The sequence below is a fragment of the Danio rerio genome, chromosome 1, assembly GCF_052040795.2.
Source record: "Danio rerio strain M-AB ecotype USA chromosome 1, GRCz13ab, whole genome shotgun sequence".
Classification (NCBI taxonomy): Eukaryota; Metazoa; Chordata; class Actinopteri; order Cypriniformes; family Danionidae; genus Danio; species Danio rerio.
The window spans coordinates 35,945,503-35,972,952 of NC_141021.1; the positions used below are offsets into that span (position 1 = coordinate 35,945,503).

At 34.9% G+C, this 27,450-nt stretch overlaps 1 protein-coding gene across 2 annotated transcripts in view; it reads left to right on the top strand.

The window, feature by feature from the left end:
- Window positions 1-26,256, top strand: part of prkx (protein kinase X-linked) — a 62,337-nt gene extending 36,081 nt beyond the window's left edge. Inside the window, exons 5-8 of one of the 2 annotated variants that reach the window (XR_015476661.1) lie at window positions 10,925-11,054; window positions 16,296-16,353; window positions 19,928-20,005; window positions 22,878-24,542. Coding sequence is in view for 1 of the 2 variants with exons in the window: in XM_087237322.1 (XP_087093448.1) it covers window positions 10,959-11,054; window positions 16,296-16,353; window positions 19,928-20,005; window positions 22,878-23,003 (358 nt within the window). In the remaining variant the exon portion in view is untranslated. Of the gene's footprint in view, window positions 1-10,924; window positions 11,055-16,295; window positions 16,354-19,927; window positions 20,006-22,877 lie in introns of both variants that reach the window. The other variant, XM_087237322.1, reaches the window with a different exon arrangement.
- Window positions 26,257-27,450: the final 1,194 nt, after the last annotated feature.

Sequence of the window (27,450 nt, forward strand, 5' to 3'; positions counted from 1 at the left end):
GTGTGATTAAGTGCGGATGGGTGTTTTCCCAGTGATGGGTTGCAGCTGGAAGGGCATCCGTTACTTAAAACATAAGTTCGATAAGTTGGCGGTTCATTCCGCTGTGGCGACCCCACATCAATAATGGGACCAAGCCTAAAAGAAATTGAATGAATGAATGAATATACTTTGTGATACTACAATTCTAAACTTAAAATGCTTTTGAAAAAGATTTTTCACAATGACAGAGTGATTGACTCGTTAAAATCTATCGAAGGCTGGAGGGGTTCCTGAATTGCCAATTACATGTGGTTTTTAACTACCATGCCGAACAGTCTGATACCTTTGATCAATCATGCCAATACGAAGTCAGTTCCAGTAGTGCCAGCAGCGAAAATCTTGGGCTGTGGACAATGTAAAACATGTATTTTTCTCTAATGAGTCCACCTTCACTGTCATTGCCACATTCGGGAGAGTTACTGTGTGGAGAAGCCTCAAAGAAGCACACCACCCAGACTGTTGCTGCAATATCATGGCATCCCCTAGGCCCAATAGTTGTGTTAGATGGGCATGTCACTGCCAAGGACTGACGTACCATTCTCGAGGACCATGTACACCCAATAGTTAAAACATTGTATCCTGAAGACGGTGCGTGCATCACGATGATAATGCACCAATACACACAGCAAGACTGGTGACAGAGTGGTTTGATGAACATTGTTCAATTCATGCTTATTTATATAGCGCTTTTACAATGTAGAATGTGAAAAAAAGCAGCTTAACATAGAAGTTCTAGTAAGTTGTAGTCCAATTGAAGTTCAGTGCAGTGTGGTTTAAACTTCACTGCTGAAAGTCCAAACACTGAAGAGCAAATCCATCGATGCGCAGCTCCACAAGTCTCATAAAAAGGAAGTTCCACAGTCACCAGATCTAAATATTATTAAGTCAGACATGTCGGGAAACGTTTTCCTCCACCAGCATCACATATTGACCTGACCACTCTTCTATTATTATTTCTATTATTTATTTATTTATTTATTTATTTGTCAAAATGTAATTTGTGGTGGGTCAAAAATGAGAATAACGAAAAGCATTTTTTTTTTACAGTAATATAATTCATTGCTTGAATTTCCATTCTCTAAAACTAAACCACTTTCAGTTTTTTCTATTATATAAAATCTATTTTTCCATTTTGAATTTAACATCCCTTTAGTAGAAGAATGCTTGACCAAAACCAGTGATGAATAAATGCATTGAAGAAGTTGGCAGTTGGCATTTCATCCTGTACAGCTCAGACTGTATTCACATTTGCCTGTGCAGAGAAGAGCTATTGTCAAACATACGGCACTAGAGGGCAGCAGTGGAATATTAGACACTGAGCTTTACAACGGGCCCAAAACTCCATGTGCATGTCTCACAGATGGCCGCTGCTGTCTTGATATTTATCCTTATTATGATATTTATCCTTATTTGCCTAGATGTTTATCCCTGCAGCCTATATGCAGTGTGCACATACTGGCATATTTAATATGCACATGGATAATCTGCTTGCGTTTACAGTATCTCAGGGGGCGAATGTGTTTCTTGGAATAGATCTTGTTTACAAAAAGATTACATCCAGATTAAACTGTTATTACTAACATATGTGGGCAGAACAACATGCAAAATCTGTAGATAAATTTTGCACAAATTATGCATGATATTTCTGGATCAGTCATTTTCATGCTGCTAAAGAAGCCCCAGTACACGAGGTGAAGTTCTTCTTTGTTCCTTGCTTTGAAATACATTGTCAGCAGTATGGCGCCCACACATCTGGAAGTGGCAATTAGAGAAATATGTTAAAATGTGCTGCGTGCATTGCACTCAATAACAAAATAAACACAATAAAAAAATAAATAAATAAATAAAATAAAAATAAACATATATATATATATTATAATCTTTTTTTGGAGAACAAATATGGTTTAAATGTGAATTTGCATTGATTCACTAAGTAATTTATTTATTTAACAGTAATTAATATAGCAACTATAACAATAAGAAATATGAACAACCTGCTTTGTCATAGCAAAAAAGGTGGTGTTTTGTTAAAATTTTTTTTTAGAGGGATGCAACAAGCAGACAGTTTAGAGAGCACACACTGTGACCACTTGTGCAATGGAGGAGGAAAAACAAATAACTGCATGGCGAAGTACGCTTTCTCTGGAATTTGTAAACCGGGGGGTGTTTGAGAAAGCAAGGTTAACATATTATCACTTATACCTTACCTAAGACTTACTGACTCTCAAGCCAGACTTATTCTCTGCTGAACAGCAAATCCTCAAGGGACAATCAAATGAATATCAAATACTAACTACTTCGGTTATTTTTAAGGCATATTGCCACCTATTGGTGGCTTGTTATTGCAGTTTCTTTTTAATGATGCGTTTAATTTTTCACATTTAAAAAATATGCAAGGAAGGAAGTAAATAATTACTGTAAATTGATACTTTAACTATTTACTTTACATAAAAATAAATTTAAAATCACTTGCCCTAAAATCAACAAGTTAACTTTACTTAAAACTTCGTAACTTGGACACTGTTAAGTTGATTTAACTTAATTCTTAATATTAGGCACATACTTCAGAGAATTCATCGCTCCAAGCTAAATGAAAATGATTGTTTTAGATTTATAATTTCTACAATATGATGAAAACACATTTCTATTTCATATAAAGTAGTCACAAAATGATTCAAATTTGGTATTTTAACTAACAAAATTGCACAAAATGCATAAAACTACCGCCTATGCATTTATATTAGCACATTTCTTGACATGAGTTGTTCAAATGATGTTTTGATGCACATGTGTCAAACTCAGTTTGAGCCCCTGGAGGGCCGCAGCTCTGCACAGTTTAGTTTTAACTCTAATTAAACCCACCTGATCAAACTAATGGAGTGCTTTAGGTTTGTTTGATACCTACATTAATGTGTTGAAGCAGGGCTCGAACTAAACTTTGCAGGACTGCAGCCCTCCAGGAGTGGAGTTTGATACCACTTTTTAAAAAGAGCTTACCTGCCTACACGAGGAAACAAACAATGGGCAAAACAGAATGTCTGCAGGGGGTAGATTGAAGTTAAAGACCAGAATATAACTCTGATCATTTTCACCAAAACAAAGTGGTGTCTTACTTTATTTAATGTAAGTTAAGAGTAAATGCAGACTAACACAGTTAATTAACACTTCTGATTTTACTGTGCACTTGAATTTTGAATAGTGATGTACCAACAGATTCCTGTTAGTGACGTGCATACATTTGCACAAGCTATTTGCATGCTACCTTTGATTAAAGATTATCTAAGCTTTTTTTTTTATTTATTATTAATCGTCACTTTAAGACTAACAATGCATGTTTGTGAAGTAAAAATTGTATATTAATTAAATGGGGACTTTAATGTAAATTTGATTAAGAATTTTAACTTTAATTTCTATTTAAAGCAGCTCTCCAGTGTGTTGTGTTGTATGTAACTTGTGTATGTCTGACTTACCGTCTACTTATAACATAATCTTCACATAGTAATAATTAGGCGGTGTCTATCAGGTCTATAAAATGTATTTTTCGCCTGATTTTAATCAAAATTACATCACTTAAATCTTTGCTTTAATGGGTTATATGCACAGGGACTTTTAATTTTAATCAGCCAACCCCGATCATTACTGCCTGGCTGAGACACAATATGAAGCGGTTTATCAGACCAAACAAGAAGCACTGAATTCAATTATATTTTTCTGCACTATGACTTTAAAACATGGAAATTAATTTTACCCCAGTATTTTTAATGGTAATTTAGTGCTAGCATGCTTCTAATGATGACGCCTGTATATAAACAGTCTTTTGTGTCTTTTTAAGTTTTAACAATTAAATGGATGCTTGCGTCTTTTTAACTCATTATATTTGAATTACATTACAACCTCGATGCTGTAAAAGGAACCTTATAAAATTGAAAATAGTCACATAAAGCTTTCAATGGAAGTTAATCATGGGCTGAAAAACACTAGCTGTGCATATACTGTAGCCCATTCAAAGTATATTGCAGCTTTAAAGACAGAAACTGCACTTTCTAAATGATCTCGGTCTCACACAAGAAAATGTGTTCTTTTTGTCACACGGAATCCAAAGCCAGTGTGAAAATAAACTTCTTCCCTCTTGGTATAAATTTGGATGGAACAGTGTATATTCGGTCCAAATTGCTCCATTCTCCCACCTGCGTGTTGCTGAATCTAGAGTCTGCCTGGAGCTTTCACAGGCTCTCGTGTGGAGGAAAAAGTGACCCACCCTCTTCATTCATCCCAGACTTCTTTTGAAGTTTTGGCTCCTGCAAGAGAGTGAGAGAAAGAGACCTGGTCCCTTACGTATTTTTCTCAGCTAGTCCAGACATACAAAAGCTCCCTTCATTTGTCTCTGGAACTGTGTGCTTTTCATTGCGTGTCAAAGGTCACTGGACTCTGCTTTGCAGGAAATGGAACAAATGGCTCCTCTTGGACTTTGACTATATTGGGGTCACAACGCCAATTTAGTGACTGGTTACTGTAAATTTGATGCACATGCCAAAATTTTCGCTGGCTATAAGAATACATTTCTTTTCTTTTCTTTTTTTTGACTATATGTGTTGATTTACTTTAAAGTATGCAATTTTGTTATTACATGAATTTAGATTATGTCTCTTTAAATATCACATAACTGCTGTACAGTAAACAATTAATGCACATATGGTTCACCATAATCATCCTAAAAGGCATATTTGCTCATTAAAGTTGGATTTAATTCCTAACAGCATTGAAATGATTTGGTTCTGCCTTTTTTCTTTCTAATTTAGAACACTTTAAATAACAGCATTTATTTAAATCTTTTCCAACATTATTAATTGAATCATTGTTATCATTTTAATCTATTGGTGTTATCACTATCAATCTATTATGTATGAATAAAATATAAGAAAAAGTATTTAAATTAGCATTGAAAACATTATATTTCATATCATTGCTGGTTTTATTGTAGTGTTTTTGTGAGCAGCAGAGACCTCTTTAGCAAGCTTTAACTGATGCCAAACTTTAAAACAGTGGTTTAAAATGGATTAATATCATTTATAAGACATGTTAGATGAGCACCAAATTATAATATTGAGTTAATAGCAGAAGGATTGTGTTACTAAAAACTGAAGTGATGATAATACTCTCTCACTTGTTCGTTTTTCTTTAGCTTATTTCCTAATTAGGGCTTGCTAGATTAATGAAAACCATAATAATATACCAAATTGAGCTAGTTGCTATAAATATATCAAACTGGGGTTTGGTGATTTCCAAAAAAAGAATTAATTTAGTTAAACTGTTAGAATTAACATATTTTATCCATAACCTACTGAAGAAGAAAGAAAATAGCAGTTAAAACATACATTAAAAAAACAACATGCAAATAAAAATTCATCAGCCTTATACGATTTATTCATTTATTTTTAATAATAATTATATATATATATATATATATATATATATATATATATATATATATATATATATATATATATATATATATATATATATATATATATATATATAATTTTATTTTAATTTTTTTGCAACCGCTGGTTTAATTACGTGATATTAAATGACACAGCAATAATGTTAGATGCAGCACATTGATTTTATGACACCACGTTAAACTTTCTGACATCTTTACAGCCCTCATGTGTATTAAAAATACATACAGGCCACCTCTAAATATGGAGGATGGTTCCCAAGTACCATTCTTTAAAATAATTGTGAATTATAGACTTGGGCATGTTCATATGTCTGTGGCATTATGTGCAAGTATGACCACCTAAGGATATTGGGTTTCGTAAATTACTGGCTTTGTTATTTTGTGGGTCACTGGCTGAAAAGTTTGGGAACCCCTGCTCTAACTTACTTTCCTTTGGCTTATTCCCTGATTAATTGGAGTCGTCACAGCCTAATGTTGTTAATGTGGCCAATTCAGTTTATCCAGTTTATCTATACAATGTCTTTAGACTGTGGTGGAAATCGGAGCACTCAGGGGAAATCCGTACAGACACAAAGAGCACATGCAAAGTACAGTACACAGCAGAAAGGCCTTCTGCTGGTAGTTGAACCAGCAGCCTTCTTGCTGTAAGGCGACAGTGGACAGTCACAATGCCGCCCACAGTATTACATCAAATAAAATACAGCCTTAGTGAGCATAAGATGATTCCTTTGAGAATGTAAAAACAATTTACCATCCCCAAACTTTTTAATTATAAGATATATTAAAAATTGTAAAACGTTTTTGTTTGCTAGGCTCATCTTACAACTTCTCTATATTTGGTTGCGTTATTCAGTAGAGTTTTGCCATATTTTGAATCCATTCAGCCAGTCTCCTGGTCACTTTTAGCTTAGCTTAGCATAGATCATTGAATCAGATTAGACCATTAGCACCTCATGTAAAAATGACAAAAATAGTTTTGATAATTACTCTACCAGACACAACAATATTATTAGCTATCAATATTAACTTTCATCAGTATAACCAACATGACCACCTAGTGTCACTGCACATGGAGCATTTGTGAGAGGCAATTTAGACAATATTAAAAACTATTTTCAAGTTGGGAACAAATGAAGAACTTTTCTGAGCTAATATTTATGAATTGATTCATGATCAATAAAATATGCTGAAACAACATAGATTTATTTTTAATTGTGTCATCAGGTGAATTTAAACGTTTTGTCCCATTTACAGGCTTAGTTATGATACAAGAGTTTATAAGAACCAGCACTTCAATAGGACACTTGTAAAAGCTTGTCATATTCTATTCTTTTTCCTCTTTTTCTCAGTGGAATCTTGGCGACACCTGTGATGTTATGTAAAAGTTTCAGTTTCATAATTCTCCTTTTTCCCCCTGTCACCAGCCACTGCTTACAGTAACACTATAGAGACTAATATGTCTCTTCTGCTCTCTGTCTTTCTCCTTTTCTCTGTCTCTCTTTTCCATCACCCATCAGAAAGAATAGCTGCAAGTTCTGCTCTTCTGGCTCCTCACTCTCTGTTTATGGTTTCCACACTCAGTCAATACTGTCAGTCCTGCTCAATCCATTATGTGGAACCACTTTTTTTTTAGTTCTTTCAGACGGCCACAGCTAGAGATCTTGAAAGACAATTCTGCCATCATTTACTCAGCCTTGTGTCATTTATATGTTTTTTTGGATAAAAACTCAAGTCAGATTTGACTTTTTTATTTAATTTAATATAACTAAATTCAGAAAGTAGCTTCAGAAATACCCCATAAAATCATTGTAATAGTAATAATAATGTATGTTATTGTAATATACACAGTTGAGGAGAAAAATATTAGCCCTTGTGTGAATTTTAACAAATTTTTTTCTAATATTACCCAAGTGCTGTTTAAGGGCTAGCCCTTTTTTTCTGCACAGAGAGATGGTTTGCATTGTATTTTTAAGCTGTAATGTAAATGTAAACCCAGCCAGGAATTAATATCAGTCTCTTTATAAACTGATAACATTTAATAAAAATGTATTGCTATACACTCCAGAAGAATGACAGAAAGAGATGAATGATAAGAAATTATGCTTAAACATTTATTATACTGCAAGGGGTAATACTACTATTCATCAATCTACATGTGTTTGTTGCCTCATTACAAACATATGTGACAAATTTTACATTAAAGACAATAAGTTAACGAAAGATAGAATTAAACATACCTCTTTAAGGTGGAGCTGAATAAGTTTATAATCTGTATATCCTACATTTTGTCTACTGACACGCATGTAAACATGTAAAGTCTCAGACCCATTGCTTAAAATTCCATAGTAAACAATATGATGCAGCTGGCTTTGGCTTTAATTCAAGGGGAGTTTGCTTGTGCCTCCCTCGTCTCACGTACATTATAAGTGTAATATAAACTTAAATAAACTTAAAAATAAGGGAGAAAATATACAACTGCTCTAATCTCTCAAGGAAACATTGTGGCTAGTCAAATGCAGCCAGGGGTGTGCATATTAATGATCCCATGTGCAACATATCAGTCTGTGTTTTGGCTGCTAAACTTCTAATGACCTGGAGTACATGCAATTGTTGAGGGCATCTTAAAGAATAGTGCCATGTACAACACAATAGTATGTATTGTGTTCTGATAGGCCTGTTTTTCACAATGGTTTTACATTTTAAGCATTTACGTTAAAGTGAGGAAGCAATGGTGTACGACTTGAATGAGGCTTATGGTATGGCCATTTCCATGCATTGAACTATTATTATTGGACTATGGTGAGATGTAGCCAGATTTCCTTTATAATGCACATTTAACGTAATCATTAAACTTATAATCTGTTTAGTTAGTTGCCATCATGACAATAAAAAATAAAATAAAATAAAATAAAATAAAAAAGACTCATCACATTTTATTGCCACTGACATTTTTACTGTCAGTCCTAGCGATAAATACCACATTTCATTTAATCTGATATGCAAATAGGTGTGAGGCAGTATACAAATATTGTATTTCTTTTAGTCAAATGGCATTGGGAATACATATTTATCTTACATACGCATTACCCCAGTGCAAAGTAAAATTAAATATTAAATATTAAAATTTAAATAAAAAATGCACATTTAAATAGCAATTTATGCTATTTTCATTAAAGGTCCAGTAGGTGATTGTCTTCAGAAACATTTTGTGTTGTGCTGGTTGAAAGTATCTTCACAGTCCAATAGTAAGGATTACAGTAAATGATCTAAATGTATTTATATGTATTTTTATATTCTGGGTAAAGCATAAAACTAAAAAAATGTTCATCCAATTAAATAGAGTCGGACCGACATCTCCCATAATTCAGATAAGCAGCTCAGACTGTCTGTCTGCAAATATATATTCAGACTTCTGCGCATCTGTTCACGCAGATCCGCCATTAACGCATGCCCGTCTGCATAAGCGGCCGAGCGGTCACGAGACAGACCGGGTGAAAACAAATGCTGATACCTGTTAGACAGGTAATGTTCTGTTTTAAAACTATTTTAGTCAGGCTAGGCTGATGTTAGATTGTGTTCTGTTATGAATGACTTATATGCACAGACATGTTGTTCAGCCACTGAATTCTCCCAGTGAAAGATTGATGTGATTATGGTCCTTTCATATGGTCCTTTTACAGCATCGATAATGTAGATTTATATTAAGTTTAACAACAAAACATCAGTAATTAGCACCATTCCGCCTAACCTGCTTTATTGAGCTGAAGTTGCTTTTATATTCACATTGGGTCAGTTTTGATCAATGACAGCCTTCCTATACTGTTTACCATGCTACTCTGAATATTCACTCTGAAATAGCATGTAAGTGTGGCTAAGTAATGAATTTAATTCCTGCACGGCTCTAACTAACTGGCGAATGACATGAACTAGTGGGTTGTCTGTCGGCTGTTGTGACGCGGTGTGCGTGCTCGCGATTTCAAGGGGTGTGGCTTTGAATCACAGTCCCTCCCCGCCGTCCAAAGATAATATGCTAAGCGGTTAGCATTTTTGCAGATCACCTACTGCACCTTTAACATAGCCAACATTTTTACAAAAATAAAGTGGCAAAAGATTAGTTTCTGATAAAACTAAATATCAAGTCTGTGATTAGTCTGGTATTTTATTTATTTATTTATTATATTTTATATAAAGCTGTAACACATTTGTCCTCTCTTTTGTGTGAATCAGAGCTAATGGCTTGTTCTGTCAATCACTGCAGTGTCTTTCACTCTATAATTTACAGACGTTTGTCTCACCATCATCATCATTTTATTCTTTACTGTCGACACTTGAGCTGTCACTGTCAGTGATCTGTGCCATCATGGGACTTCAGCTGGTATCCTAGTAACAAACTCATTAGCATCTCTCACCTTCCCTGTCCCCATGTTTAATGGCTCTTTTGAGTGCCAGCTGGATGCAGATGATACACACAAGACCATTGCTAGAGAGTAGAAGGATGTTTGATGGCATATTGGTCGAGGCGTAACAGGACAGGTCTGGTAGTCTAATGGAGGAGTAATGGATTACACAGCATGAGCTGGACAATCATTCTAGCAGACATCAGAGGAGACACATCCCATAGTCACAGATGGGTGGATACATCATTAGTCTACTGCAGTCAGTCTAAAGACTAAATAACACATTTAGATATATCAGATAAGTTTACATTTAGCTGGTCATGTAAACGAGCAAAATTTACATTTACAATGTAAGTCATTTAGCAGACGATTTTGTCCAGGGTGACTTACAATAGAGGAGCTATTCAGTGATTCAACAAGAAGAGGTATTGCATAAGTGCTGGTTATTCAAAGTAACTTCTTTGTGTGCAGAGAATTTAGTGCTAGATTATTATTATTATTATTTTATTTATTTTTTTGACTGAGAGAGAAGGAGAAAGAGAGAATGTGCTTCTGTTTTGGTATTATTGACCGGGGTTCAACTGTTCTCTACCAGTGTATCCGCAGTCCGAGTGGGAATGGGAAGATCTTTCCACCAGCAAGGAACATTAAATGAAAAGGTTTTGGAAAGTGACTTAAATGCTTGTGACGCAATGGTTATCACATTGAGCTAGTTGCTCAGCCATGAGCAAATAATGTAAGTCTTTAATTAGATAACTCTGTATTGCATTCGGGAATTCCCATTATTCCTATTTTAGTAATTATTATAATTAGTTTACTACTAAATAAATAAGTAGTCATTTTATTACCTTTTTGACTGTTTGTCATCATGCTATTTTGAATAACTTAATAAAGAGGACTCGGAACGCAATAAAATGTATATAAAAATATAGGAGTGATTTTTAAACTGGATTGGGTATTGGGTAAAGGTTGAGTTTGAATTTGAATGAATCACTGCCTGGATCAAAAAATAAAATGCTTTATTAAGGGTCTGTATTCTTTTTTTCTTCTTTCTGTTTAAGATATCCACCCTTTTTTGATGATAATCCCTTTGGCATCTACCAGAAGATTCTGGCCGGAAAGCTGGAGTTTCCTCGGCATCTGGATTTATATGTAAAGTGAGTTTGATAAGGAAAACACAACCAACTGGCACATGTCATATTTATAGCATGCATAAAAATGTCTAGTGAAATTATATCAGCATCAGCATGAAATAATGTTTGATTTTAAACTTGTGGGGTATCTAATATATATATATATAAGGGGAATTACCACAATAAAGCTGTGTATTTAAGGGGAAAAATACTGTAGTGCTCACACGATGATGAAATTTGGCTGAAAACTAATTGTCAAAGATAATCTAATATGTGGTTAAATATGAATATTGTCACAATCACCAACAATCTAGCATTTGCACATCAAACACATACCACTTCCAGTTCTCTCCCCGATTGCACACACACAGCTGGAAACGAATCATAGACTGATTACATGGACTATATATTCACCCCTCTCTCTCTCTCTCTATCTCTCTCTCTCTCTCTCTCTCTCTCTCTCTCTCTCTCTCTCTCTCTCTCTCTCTCTCTCTCTCTCTCTCTCTCACACACACACACACACACACATGGCTGAGTCTTCTGTAACAGTTATTCAGGTGACAATGAATTGAGGTTCCACGTGCAGCTTTATTTAGAAACGTCAGACAGGCAATGGTCAATCATAGAAGCAAACGGGTATGTACTTGGAAATCCAGAAGCGTAGTTGAGGTTGCAGGCAATAAGATTGATACAGGCAGCAAACAATGAAAAGCTAGTTTGTGTAATAATTGGAGTTCCAGAAACAGGTGTATGTGAGGTGCTTGACAGGATTTGTAGTTCTCAATGTTACAGAATTGTAGTCTGGGTGAGGGTGCATGTTTACCAGCAATCTGCAAGCTGGTGATCATGACAAATATATTCTGTATATATTTGAACATATATGTGCATATTTGTATTTCTAATTATAGAAAATCAATATTTAAACTGCCTTTTTTTCTTTGCAATACTTTGAAAAAATTTAGAAATATGTAGATTTGAATGTATGTACATATTAGGGTCGGGCGATGTTGATTTTAATCTGCCATCGTACAATGTCTATTGTGAAACATTGCTATAAACGATGGCATCGTCGTCGTATGCGGCAGTGAATCAATTATTTATGAATATCTAATTAATTCATTACAAATTAATTATTCATTACAAATTATTGTAGCCTACCGTTTCATCTGCCTGACCCGCATGGTCTTTGTTTAATCTATATTCAAATCATAAATAAATAAAGATAAGTCACACAAAATTACCACCTGTCATTTACTTTTTTTTCGTGGGACTCTGGCATGAATAGGCAGAGTGATCTGCTTCATTCTAATGGCTTTGACAAACTTGGTTGATAAAAAAGGTGCACAGCCTACAGAAACCAACCAACAGTATCTGAGGCTTTTGCTAAAATTATTAAGTAAAAGCGAAAGATTGAAGCTTTGTATTGACACTGTGACACGTTACCTGATAGATAAAAAAAAAAAAAACTGAAGAGTCGTTTGATAGAGACAAGATTAATTAAATTTCACTTTTAACAACAATAGTAAGACTCAATCCAGCGGTACATCCTTAATAAACTGTCTGACTTGCACTGCTCTATGGGGTTTTGGGCTCAAAGCATCCGCTGACTGCTGGAGCTCAGACGCGCGCATACGCTGCAGCATGACAGAGTGTGTGTGTGTGTGTGTGTGGTCACGTGATTGCATTTTCAGTAATACAGTGTGAAAGGAGGTCTTTTCAGAAATGCTTGGTGAAACACAAGTGTGGGCGTGGATTGTTTTTGTTCTAAAATGTAATTTTTTAACTAATACGAATTAGTGTATACAGGGCCGTGTGTTTTTTTCTAAACTGTTTTTTCTAAACCTGACGGGGCAGGGTGGAGGATAGCGATGCCGGCTCACCATCGTGATGTCTATTAGCCATTGGTGATGGACGATGGCATTGTTTATCAACCCAACCCTAGTATTCTGTAGTATCCATTATGAAAAAATCACATTAAACTGGACATACAGTACGTTTATTACAGATTTACTTTGGACAGACTCAGTGAGTTGGCATTGCTGATTTTTGAAGTTTTTAAACTAGATGTTGTTCAAATGCAATTTACATACTTTTTTGCATAAATTTACATTTGATTGTACTTGTATTTTGGTTTTTGTCTGCCCATTGTGGCTATTAAAGGAATTGCAGCAATCTCGGTCATCTGCAACATCTGTGATTAAATAACCGCTATTACAAGGTTATTTCATAATTGCAACAGGCCTAGAAAAAATGCGAAGGCATTTATGACTAAAACATTTAAATCAACTCACTACTTTTATAAGATAATTCAAAACAATAATATGCATTTTATGAATTATTAAAACAGTTTAAAAAATAACAGTAGTAAAAACAAAATCCTTTCTACATTCATTACTTCCTACTAGGGATGTAACAGTATCAGAATTTCACGGTACAGTAATACCTCGGTAACCCCTCTCATTTGGGACTGAGGTTTCTGGGACAGAGAGATATGATTTAGCCAAGGTTGACAGTAGTGGGTAACGTTGTGCATTGTCTTTCCACCACTTGAGAGGACAAGCCATGAGTGAGATAGAGGTCTCTTTGCGGTACAAGTCAATGTCTGCATTAATCCAACAAGTGTGTTGTGTTCTGCAGCCTCCATAACTGTTTTTAGTCGTATTCCCAGACTTATATTTCACCACAGTCTGGCAGTGCCTGCATATTGTTTTTTTCTTTGTCTGTCACCTTTTCTCCTTTTTCGTATCTTTTTAGAAAGAAACCGAAATGCTTCCACACATCCGATTTAAAACTCGCTTTAGGTTTGATCATTTCCAGCTCTTTTTCTTCCCCGCTACTAGCAACACACTCCATTTCCACATTACTGGATCTGTAGAGACCGCAGAGGATGATGGCCACGCCTAGGCTGATGGGAATTGTAGTTCCCGCTACCTCCCGTTCGCTTCATTCGCCTAAGCAAACTTTTCTCAGAAATATAGTTTTATTGAGTCATGCGCCTACGGTAATATTGAAAAAATTACTATTGCGGTATGACGGTATTTAAAATATTGTTACATCCCTACTTTCTACCCTTCTTATAAGATATGTAAAGTAGAATTAAAATGCATGTATTTGAACATCAGCAATTTGAGCATCTAAGTCTAAATCCACTAATATGGTACTGTTCACCTTATTACACCAAACTTTGTAACAATCACACACACACACACACACACACACACACACACACAGTCCATCCAGGGCTCTTAACATGAAAAAAGATTGAAGATCCCTGCCCTGTTTTAGATAGTTTAAAGTTCAAAGAGAGATGCTTATGCATTCCCCTGTGTACACACTTACACACTAACCTGTCCTTTAATGAACCTGTTTACACACGTCAGCTAACCATACTAATGGCTGTAGGAGTGCAGGCGTCATCCAGATTACAGGCAAACGTGTGTCTTTTTTACTCTACACTATCATTTCAGCTACTTTTGAACTACAAGTGTTCAGGATTTAGCAAATTACCAACTGTCCCGTCGTAGTCTTTAAAAACAATCCTTTTAATTGTAAGAGTGGACTAAGAAGTAATTGCAGCTGTACAAACACACACAAAATGACATCACTTCTGCTTTTTCCTTATATGGCGTTTGTCCACTAGAGCATTTTTTTGAATGCTCCGCTAAACCAGCTTGAGGAAGCTCTCAGAAATAGAGACAGACAGTCATCCTCAGGCAAAGCACATCCGGGTTTCCTTTCCACTGGCATGTTTACTCTAGTTACAATTTTGAAAGTATCCAAAACGAAGACTCATGTCAGTAGAGATTTAACAAGCTTGATAAGATAATGGTATCCTGAAGTCAAACACACATGAATGAATAACATCTGCAACAGAGGCTAAGGTCATCCGTTGAAAGCCTGCTTCAGGCTTCTCTCACGATAGAAACATCAACACCACAGCAGTCAACAGCATCATGCGCTTGTGTTCACAGCTTGAAGTGGGGTCGGGTTAAAAGTTACAGATTATTTTTAAAACGAAAATAAATGGTAAAGCAGGTAGATTTTATGTTTGGAGAAATTGAGGCTTTGAAGATACTCTTACAAGAAATGTTGACGCTGACATTGTTATACAAGCTCAATTTTTTCTGCATTCTTTTAACATATAAGGTAATTATTAAAGCATCAATCATCTAATTATTAGTATTTCATCAAAACATAATAACACAAATAAAAAATAATTTGAGAATATGTATATATTACACACTTGTCGTCATTCACAGGTGTAAGAGCAACAACTAATTACTTGACTGGTTGATTATTTGGAAAAGTGGCAAAAGGTCGATTTTTCCGATGAATCATCTGTTGAACTGCATCCCAATCATCACAAACACTGCAGAAGACCTATTGGAACCCGCATAGACCCAAGAGTCTCACAGTAATCAGTCAAGATGGTGAAGGAAAAATCATGGTTTGGGGTTACATTCAGTATGGGAGCGTGCGAGAGATCTGCAGGGTGAATGGCAACATCAACAGCCTGAGGTATCGGGACATTGTGCTGCTCTTTAAATTGCGAAACACAGGAGAGGGCAAATTCTCCAGCATGATAGCGCTTCTTCTCATACTTCAGCCTCCACATCAAAGTTCCTGAAAGAAAAGAAGATCATAGTGCTACTGGAATGGCCAGCCCAGTCAGCATAAATGAACATTATTGAGCATTTCTGGGATAAAATAAAGGAGGAGTCATTGAAAATGAATTCAAAGAATCTCGATGAACTCTGGGAGTCCTGCAAGAACGCTTTCTTTGTCATTTCAGATGACTTTATTAAGTTATTTTGGGTCATTGCAGAGATGTATGGATGCAGTTCTCCATGCTCATGGGAGTCATACACCATATTAATTCTTTTTTCCACTGCACCATGACTTTATATTCTATACTGTAAATTATTTCTGTTTAGTCACAAGATTTTGTCAGACCTTACTGTTCGAATTAAATAATTAAAAATCAAGGCATGATCATTTTTTTTATTTTAGTAAAATATGTGTAATCTAGAAGCCTTTGCCTTTCATATAAGCCACTATTGATGCCAAATGATCAGCTAGATGTCAAGTTATTATTTGTTGTTCATAAAACTTGGATAGGCGATAAGAGCTAAAAATGTGCATCCCTGTTTTTAATGCTTGATTTGTGTGCGTGCGTGCGCGTGTGTGTGTATGTAGTGAATTAATGTTATGTACAATTTCTGGTGTTCATATGGCTTTTTTTATCTTCTTTATTTCATTGTCTAGGGATCTAATAAAGAAGTTTCTCGTGACTGACCGGGAAAGAAGGCTTGGAAACATGAAGGTATGCAAGGTGTTGGTGACCAATAATTTATGTTGTGCTTAAACGTTTGAGCAAAGAATTTTCACAGAAATCCGCATTTTGCATAATTCTTTTTCAAACACTATATCATCTCACATTCAAGGCCACGTTGTTAAATTATTTCTAGATGTTTCAAGGTCAATTTTGCATAATATAAATGAAATAATCTTTTAATAAAGCTGAACATCGGTGCACATAACAAATAATAATGAGTCCTGTGAGAATTTTTTATTTTTTTTTTCCCAAAACGGGCCACATATGTTTCCAGTAATAAAGAGGCAGTCTAGAGGGAATGAGATGAGGCTCTGGAGAAAATCCCTGGATGCTCAGAAAGTGATTCTGACACCAGGCTTCTCTCCCACAATACCTCCCTTTCCAGCCCCCATCAGATTCAGATGGAGATGGATGTTGGGGAAACAACTGCAGATACAGTCTTGGTGCTAATGTTCTTCTTCTCCAGCTTTAGTCATTCAAACAGTTGCGGTTTAATGGCAGTTACATTTCTAAATTGTCCTTTTAGAGGAAATAAGTCAATAACTGGCGCCAGATGAGGTGGCAGAAGTGCGCCAGTGCTGTCATGCATAATGTGATGCATATTATGAAGGTGATGTCATGGGAAGTTTGTAAATGGTTGCGCCTGAGTGTTATTTTCCCATTAGCTAGAGTTTATGCTGTTATAATTTTCCACACGTGATGAATGAGCTCTGCTGAAATTTACATCTCACTGTTTGTTTAGGGCTCTTTCAGTTTAATAAATTGAAGTTATGCCTTCTAAAATCTTTTAATCTTCACTCACTCAAAATGCAGCCTTCGAGCACTTGGAAATGTGAAGTTTGATCATTCCATGATCATAAGGATTTTACCCAAAGCACACTGTTCATGCAAGAAAACTGCAATATACAGTGCACCCGGAAAGAATTTATAGCGCTTCACTTTTGCACAATTTTTTTTTTTAAGTTACAGCCTTATGCCAAAATGGATTAAATTAATGTATTTTCTCAAAATTCTACACACAATACCCCATAATGACAATGTGAAAAAAAGATTATTAAAAATAAAAAACCTGAATAATCACATGTACATAAGTATCCACAGCCTTTGCCGTGAAGCTCTAAATTGAGCTCAGGTACATTCTGCTTCCACTGATCATTCTTGATGTTTCAGCAGCTTAATTGGAGTTCACCTGTGGTAAATTCAGTTGATTGTACATGATTTGAAAGGGCATACAGTACACGTCTATATAAGGTCCCAGGGTTGACTGCATGTCAAAGCACAAACCAAGCATGAAGACAAAGGAATTGTCCGTAGACTACCGAAACAGGATTGTCTCGAGACACTAGGCTGGGGAAGATTACAGAAAAATTCCTGCTGCTCTGAAAGTTCCAATGAGCACAGTGGTCTCCATCATCCGTAAGTGAAAGATTGAAACCAATAGGACTCTTCCTAGAGCTGGCCGGCTATCTGAGTGACCGGGGGAGAAGGACCTTAGTCAGGGAGGTGATCAATAACTCGATGGTCACTCTGTCTTAGCTCAAACATTCTTCAGTGGAGAGAGGAGAACCTTACAGAAGGACAACCATCTGTGCAGCAATCCACCAATCGGGCCTGGTTTAGTGGCCAGACAGAAGCCATTCCCCCCCCCTGGAGTTTGCCAAAAAGCATCTGAAAGACTCTCAGACCATAAGAACCAAAATTCTCTGGTCTGATAAGACTAAAATTGAACTCTTTGGAGTGAATGCCAGACACCACTCATCACCAGGCTAATACCATCCCTACAGTGAAGCATGGTGGTGGCAGCATCATGCTGTGGAGTTGATTTTCAGCAGCAGGAACTGGAAGACTAGTCAGGATAGAGGGAAAGATGAATGCAACAATGTACAGAGGTATCTTGAATGAAAATCTGCTTTAGAGTGCTCATGATCTCAAACTGGGGCAATATTTCATCTTCCAGCAGGACAATGATCCAAAGCACACCACCAAAATATCAATGGGGTGGCTTCACAACTCGGTAAATGTCCTTGAGTGGCCCAGCCAGAGCCCAGACCTAAATTATATTGAACATCTCCGTAGAGACCTGAAAATGGCTGTGCACTGTCACTTCCCATCCAATCTGCTAGAGATTGAGAGGTACTGCAAAGAGGAATGGGCAAAAATTCCCAAATGGGAATTCCCAAAACGATTCCCAATGGGCAAAAATTCCCACATATATATATATATATATATATATATATATATATATATATATATATATATATATATATATATATATATATATATATGTATATATGTATATGTGTGTGTGTATCCTAAATGATGTTTAACAGAGCAAGGAAATTTTCAGTTTGTCTGATAATATTTTTCTGTTGGAGAAAGTCTTATTTGTTTTATTTTGACTAGAATAAAAGCTATTTTTTTATTTTTTAAACACCCATTTAAGAAAATTTTATTTGCCCCTTTAAGCTATATTTTTTCTCGTTAATCTACAGAACAAACCATCGCTATACAATAGCTTGCCTAATTACCCTAACCTGCCTAGTTAACCTAATTAACCTAGTTAAGCCTTTAAATGTCACTTTAAGCTGTATAGAAGTGTCTTGAAAAATATTTAGTCAAATATTATTTACTGTCATCATGGCAAAGAAAAAAAATCAGTTATTAGAAATGAGTTATTGAAACTATTATGTTTAGAAATGTGTTGAAAAAAAAAACGGGGAAAACATAAACAAGTGATTTAATAATTCAGGGAGGTTAATAATTCAGACTTTACTGTATATTTAAATGTATTATTATTTTTTTTTAATTATTTGTTCTTTTTCACTAATTTTAAATCTCTGACTTCTAAAAGTGCTCTAGCAACACATCCTAGAGGCCATGATCTTTAGCCTCTTTGTAAGAACAACCATCTCCCATGCAAAGAATTCCGGTAAGATAACAGATCAGACCGGGTTGGGTGCAGTAGAACCCGTTTTTTGACAAAACTCGAAGACGTTTTGGAGGAAAAATGTCATTTGGGTGGACTTTGCAGACTGGATGCTTCTGTTGTTAATTTAGCACTTCTTTCTTTTCTTCTCTTTTATCCTCTGACTGCAGACAATGAGAGTTTAAGAGCCGGCAGGCCAATCACAGCTGTGTTTGCACTGTTTCCACAGCAAGGCCAGGTCCTGCTGGCAGAGCTCATTCACAAGTGCACATATCTGTTATTCTACTTCAGTCCGTGTGTCTCTTTTTAATCCCACAGTGTGTCTCTCTTATAGTCCCACAGTGCAATACGTGGCCCAAATTCTGAGGTTTATAGAAGGAGACTGCAGTTAGCATTGTTTGACCCACTTTCTGTTCCTTTCGAAGAAACTGACAGTACAGAGAAATACAGTAGAGTTGCATAGTCAAATAAAGTGCATAATGCTAAATGCTTTGATTAGATCTATTCTTTGAAGAACACTGTAATGTGGTTTAAACTGTTGAGGTTTGTTTCAAAATGTAAGACATTAATCTGCTTTTATGTTCATTCAGTCATAGCAATCAATCCCATTACTGCATAATGTTTTTTGTCTTCCAGAATGGAGCCGATGATGTGAAAAAGCACAGATGGTTTAAGTCAGTAAACTGGGAGTCTGTACCCTGTAGAAAGCTGAAGGTGAGCACAACAGCTCTCTCATATAGACATTTACAAAATATTATTTGCCACATTGGATTGATGCTTTCTTACATTTTATTTACTGATCCTGTTTTCACTCTCTATCCAAAACATCTCTAAAGGTTTACTAATGTCTTTAGTAGCTGCAAACCTAAATTATTCACTACAGATCAAAAACAGTTCTGTCAGTCATGTGAACTGTGATGTATTTATTTCTTTAAAAAAATACCGTACATTAAAAGCACAATATATAGTTATCTATGCTTTTTTAAATGACTCCTACAGAATACATATTATTCAGTGTAACAACAGTTTATAAATCCTCTTTGTGGGCATATTTTGAGTGGACTTGAATAAGAGCATATGAGAATAATTGTTTGATGATATAATAAAAGACTTAAAGTGAGGGTTACAGTGCAGCCAACAACGATTAATCGTAATTAATATTCAAATAATTAATTGTAATTTTAAGTTCAAACCATCAGGTTTGACCTATTTTACATCAATAAATGTTTTATTGTTTAAATTATAATATTTAATTTAGTTTTTAGTGTAATTTAGTATTTAGCATGATCACATATTGTCAGAAATAAATCCATTAAGCTGAAAGACAATGGGCTATTTATCCCATGTTTTATTTTCACAAACCATAATTGCATTTAATATGGTTTTGTTGTATATGAATTTTTTTAATTATATTTTGATTATAATATATATATATATATATATATATATATATATATATATATATATATATATATATATATATATATATATATATATATATATATACGATTCACAAAATTCCATTTTGTGACTGCGTTTAATATATATATATATATATATATATATATATATATATATATATATATATATATATATATATATATATATATATATATATATATATATATTAAACGCAGTCACAAAATGGAATTTTGTGAATCGTATTATAATATTTTAAAATAATCATTTTAATCATTCATTAATCATTTTAAATAATACTGTTTAAAATATTCCAAAAATGTAATTTATTCAACAGATGGCAAAACAGACAGTATTCTGTTCCCTAGTGATGCATAATATTTCATTGATCATTGTTTTTAGTGCCCATGAAAGTTTTCTTATTATGATTAGTGATGAAAATTAGATTAGATTAGATTAAATTAGATTCAACTTTATTGTCATTACACATGTACAAGTACAATGCAACGAAATGCAGTTTAGGTCTAATCAGCAGTGCAATAGCAGCAAGTGTAGGATACAGGTATAAGTTATAAAGTGCAGTTATTGAAAAACTATGGTGAGAGAGTCAGTGAGGGGCAGAGTTCAAGAGGGAGACAGCTCTGGGGAAAAAGCTGTTCCTCAGCAGCCAAATATATATCAAGGAGGCAAATCATTGGTATACATATATTTGTGGAAACTGAAATATTATGATAAAAAGATATAAAAGTGTTTATTTATTCATTTTCTTTTTGGCTTAGTCCCTTTATTTATCTGGGTTCCCCATAGTGGAATGAACCGCTAACTTATCCAGCATATGTTTTACGCAGCGGATGCCCTTCCGGCTGCAACCCATTACTGGAAAACACCCATACACACATTCTTACTCACACACACACATATACTACGGACAATTTTAGCTTACCCAATTCACCTATACTGCATGTCTTTGAACTTGTGGGTGAAACCGGAGCACCCAGAGGAAACCCACGTGAGAAAACAGGGAGAATATGCAAACTTTACAAAGAAATACCAGCCGAGACTCGAACCAGCAACCTTCTTGCTGTGAGGCGACAGCACTACCTATTGCGCCATCGTGTTGACCTAAAAGTGTTTATTTAAATTTCAATAATTTGTAACATTATACATATCAATTCTGATTAGTTTAGTGCTTTATAATATTATTGGCTCTATTTTAACAATCTAGGCACAAAGGCACAAAAAGCATTAAGAACGTATCTGAATCCACTTTTGATTTTTTAAGGACGGAAAAATATAGTTGGTGCTGCGGCACATGGTCTATCAGGGTTTTGCTAATTCTCTTAATGAGTTATGGATGTGCTTTGAGAATAAACCAATCAGAGTTTCATCTCCCATTACCTTTAAGGATCAGTTGCGTCGCGCCACGGCGCATTTACTATTTACATGGCAGACTTTGTAAGTGGAAAAACAGTTAAACAGACCATCTGCAGCGTGAGGATAAAGAAAGAGCCTCCTCTGTTCTGCCTTTTTACTTTCTCTTTCTCTTTACTTTTACTCTTTACTCCTATAATTCGTGGATAATGAAATGGTGTTATACGCACTCCACTGAAGAAATTTATTAGTCTACATATTTAGTTTTGTTTGTTATTCGCAAAATTCATTTCAAAACTATTTTTAAATTTAGTTCAAATTCCTAGCAAACCAGTGTAAATGAACAATAATAACACAGTGTGGTCAAAAAACAAGTTACAGTATATCCAAAGACACTTCCTATTGCCCCATGTGGTTCAAAACATGACAGTTTGACAAATCAAAGCTTGTTTTTAATAAAGCAAATATAAATATGCACATAATAAATAATAATTTGAATAATAAAAAGAATAGCTTTATACAAAAGCAAGCTGTCATGAATAAACTGAAAAAAGCACACCCATGAGTCCACAAAGTAGTGTAAATGAATTTGCTATTTAAACAACGTGGTACAAAACGGTAAAATTAGTGTTGTACTAGTATAAAAATAGCATTATTATTGCCTTATTGCCTCAGGTGTATGATAGGGCCCTATAAATCTCTTCTAATCTGCACTTACCTCAAACCACTGAACTGTAGTGTATATTTAACTGCATATGAATGTTTCTTGAACAATTTTCTCCTGGTTGTTCGACAGCCACCCATAGTTCCAAAGGTGTCCCACGAGGGAGACACATCCAACTTTGACTCCTATCCAGATGAGGAGTGGAAGAAGGACACACCGGTACCAGCGAAAGATCTGGAAATTTTTAAGAACTTCTAAAAGGAAAGTCATTTTCAATGCCTAAAAAGACAGGACTGTTAAAAGACAAAGACTCAGAGCTGACATTTAAAGCATTCAGGGGACATTTAATGGTTCTAGTTGCATTATTATATGCATGTTCTTCCTGTCGGTCCCTGAGTTCTGCACACTTGAGAAACCAACAGACTTCTTGTGATCACTATTATCATAATTATCATCATAAAAGAAAATGAGGAAACTGTCTATCACTTCAGCATTATTCAGCACAGCCTGGGTCTCTTTATATTATGCAAATCTAAAGTTTTTAAACATCATTTTATATTAGTAATATCAAAGGTTCCTTTTGCTGGATCAAGATGAGGTCTTCACTTAGACCTGAACATGTATGGTCTTTTTGTTGTTGTTGTTGTGATCTAGATAACTTTATAATTGGAAAAGCTTGCTCTATCAGAGCTTTAAGCTTGGGAAATATTATTTTCTGATCATCTGAACTCGCTGTGTTGATGTTTTCATCCTACATGGTATATATATGACACTTGTGCCTGTTTCACACTGCACGCTTGATTAGACGCAACTCTGTGCTTTTTACACTGGCAGCACTACTGTTACTATTATTAGTGTTTTATTTAATAACAGCCATGCCTTTTTTTACAATTATCAAAGTAAAATATTTCAGATTGTGGTGGGACATATTCAAATATCTACAACAGATGCAAAATAACAAATAAACTGCAAGTCTGTAAATCATCTACTTTAACTTTTTTTTATTTTCACAATAGGTGAATAGTTCATTCTAGGGCTGCACAATATATCGTTTCCTAATCAATAATGTAACGTGTAAATCTGTTATATATAGTTACAGCGCATGTTCATTTACATTTATAATTAAGCGCAAAGCACAGTTCATAACACATGTGATTTGTGAAGTTTAACACTTATAGAGTAAGATCTGCATTTGGACGTGTTTTGAATTTTTGGAGCACACGTTGTTTGAGTTCACGTTTGTAACTTGTAAAGTATTCATACAAGTGCTATTTTTGATTAATCAATTTATGTCAATACTTTTTCAACAGAAAAGTTTTAAAACTTTACCTAAAGCAAAAAGCTGTATTTTGTTTTTATCGTTGTTGTTTTTATTGGTCTGCGCTTGTAATTAGTTTATTTTGGTTTATACAGATGCACTCCAATGTGAAATCATCCCAGTCAGAATAAAATTTGAAATTATTTCAAAATAGAGTTATTTACGTCATCTTGTGTAATTATATATGATTATATATATCGCAATATACATATTTAAGAGTTCCCACTTAGATATGCTTAGCGTTAATAGCAGGTTTGGCATGCTGGGAAAGCACTCTGAGCTCATAATACTTAAGCTTTAAGGCACCCTACTGGTCATTAAGCATTTAGGGGATCCGAGATCCGGTAGGTCTCGATATCTCCTCCTTAGAAAAAAAAGAGAAAAAGGAGGAGATGGGGTGGAAGGTGGGATTCTTCCAAAATGAAGATGAAGCAGTAGGGAAAAAATGATCCATTTGTTGTAAACTTAGATCACTCTGATTGGATTATTACTGAAAACAGATGAACAGCCAGTCGTGCTCAATCATATCACATGCTCCTCTCAAAATTAGTTTATGAAACTTCACTCATACATTACATAACAAAATAACTTTTTTGTTTGATTGTTTTTGTCCCCAATATCATGCAGCCCTAGATCACTCCAGTTTTGTGTGTAATCTGAGCCCATTTCTGTCACATAAAAAAAGAAAAGAAAACAGTCATGGAAAGTTTTTTTTTTTTTTTTTTTTTTTTTTTTTGTCAGGTTTTAATTTATTTATTTATTTTTGGTCATAATTGAGATAAATCTTAACAATTGGATTGTGACATTCATATAATTTCAGGAATTTAATAAAGTAAATATTGGAATATAATTTAATCTATTCTTTGTATAGTCTTTTTATGTGGCACTTTAAGGGATTTCATGGATGTGGGCACCATAATAAATGTGTGCAGTGTGAAACAGGCTAGTACACACAGAATGTTTTTGTGTGTTGTGCTTTGCTGCTTTTTTATTGATTTTCTATGTAAACATGGTGTCTTTGACAGCTCTGCTGTGCCTCGTTTCTTTCTTTTTTTCTTGAACACCTCATTTTTTAAGACACGGTCAACATTTTTAAAAAGGTGTTTCATGACACTGCCTTATTTTCATTCATCGACTTTATTTCAATTATACCATTGTGGCGTTTTGCATTTAGACCACAAAACCATGTTCTGTGTGAAAAGTCCCAAGATTCCAAAGAGCTTTTCAACACATTCCTGCCAGGATGTCAGAATAAGAATACCAGGGAAAGTAGAGGTACAGTAGCACTTACCTAATCAAACTTGACCTCACAATCCTGTAGGTAACTCATAAATCAGCATTAACGCTTGTATTATCACATACTCATTGTTGGTCGTGCTTTACACCGTGCTTTATGTGTTCACTAATTGGTTAAGTGCATAAGACTTAAAGAAAAAAATGCTAGCCAGGTGTTTTCTAAAGTTGCCTTTCGTTGATATGGGGGTGAATTTAGCAAACACAGTTTACATTGCTTTGTACTGCTACTTCTTAATACATGTTTGCCCGATCGAAAGCCTTGCGTAATGGGAAGAGAACTGACTATGGTGTGAAATGCTTTAGAAATGTACTGTAGCTACTGAGTGTATGTTAGAAACAATTCCTGTTTCTTTCTTCTGTTTTTGTGTTAACTGTGCTGTCTTCTTAAGCAGTGATCTATCATCGTATTGTCTACTGAAAGTCATTTCTTGAAATGGCTATTCTTTTCAAAATTGTGGATGCAAATTTATACTAATGAAAGCAATTTGCAGATTTCATAAGGACAGCTGTTACCATCGTGTGGGTTTAGTCTTTTTTTACGTTACTGTTTTTGTTGTTGAACCCTGTGTGAAAAAAAATGTTGTGCTGTATTCTTAATTTTACTGTGTTCTTTTTTTTACAATTGTTTGAAAGAAAAGATTGTATTTTATATTGTTTACAACAGCAAAAAAAAAAGAGTTCTATGAACTTAAAAAAATGGACACAAACCCCAGCATAGGATTTTATACTTTTATTTTTTTCTTATTCAGTAGTTTCCTTTTATTGCCTTCTGAACATTGATGGTGCATTTGAGATGGTACAAAGTGCAATGTTACCTGCAACTAAGCTGTTACGAAAACTTGAGAAAAGTCTGCAATATTCTATATCCATGAAAATAAAACAAACTTTTCATGTGGACTAAGAGATGCTGCTTATTTATTGTTACAACTTTTTCAAACTCTCACCAGGCTTTTTATTCTTTTGAGATGGGTTATCAGCACATTTGATTGTTTTAAAATGTTAAGTGTGAATGCTGCCATCCAAGCCTTTTTGTGAAAAACAAGCAGAAAGCCCTCTCAACAGATAATAGCATCAATTCAGCTGAAGTATGAGTACATGTACCAGGCAGACAACTAAACAAACCAAAATAGAGACATTGTCACAAGACATCCTAAAGTCAATTACATCAATTGGTTTTATAAGGTAAAAATCTTTAATTCAGGTTTTTTTTTTAGTATAAAGTAGAATTTATACCTCACAATAAAGTGTGACTTAATTTTGTAAAAACATGTATCATATGTGGGAGAATCAATGACGTAGAGGTGCATAACTGCCTAATGCACATGAGGAGAATCCTGCAACTATCACTCAGCAGTTGTTATGGTTACTACTAATGTTTGTGAGAAGTGTATTTATTTCAAACTGTGATCAAAACTGACTGGAACCAAAGTCCCTTTAAAGCAAGTCATTTCACTTGGCGGCCATCTTTGAAACGCTTCTTGGGCAGTATACTCAGTCATTTTAAAAGGTTAAATTTTAAATTCTCCAAAACTGTTTACCAAGCTTACGATTACATTACATATTTGCAACCACCAATAAAATTAAACAGCATTCATCATTTCTAAACGTTCGAATCAAACAAAATCAGCTTTGTTTCTGGTTGCCCAAGCTATGCGCACTTGAAATAAACAAGATCACAACACCAACCACATTTATAGACGTTTTACACACCATCCTCTGGAATAATGCTTTGCCAGATCTCGCCGATCTTCTGAATTCACAACTTTGTACTGATGACAAATCTCCTGCAGAAATGACAGCGACTCTTTGTTTACAAGTTTGTGGGCGTTTGAGTATTTGTTGTCATGTGATGTGCGATTGACAGGATGGACTGTACATCGCGTTTGTTTCATACAGATTACAAACCCAAAAAAAAACTTTGATTTCAGGCTTTATGTTGATATATTTCTTATGTCTATGACGAAAGTATTCTCTAAGAATAGTGCTCCTGTACTATTAGGCAGGGCTTCATTCACCATATTTACTGTTTCACTTTTCCCCATTCAAAACTATATGAGTAACATGTCTTGTGTATGCTACAGTCTTTTCTGG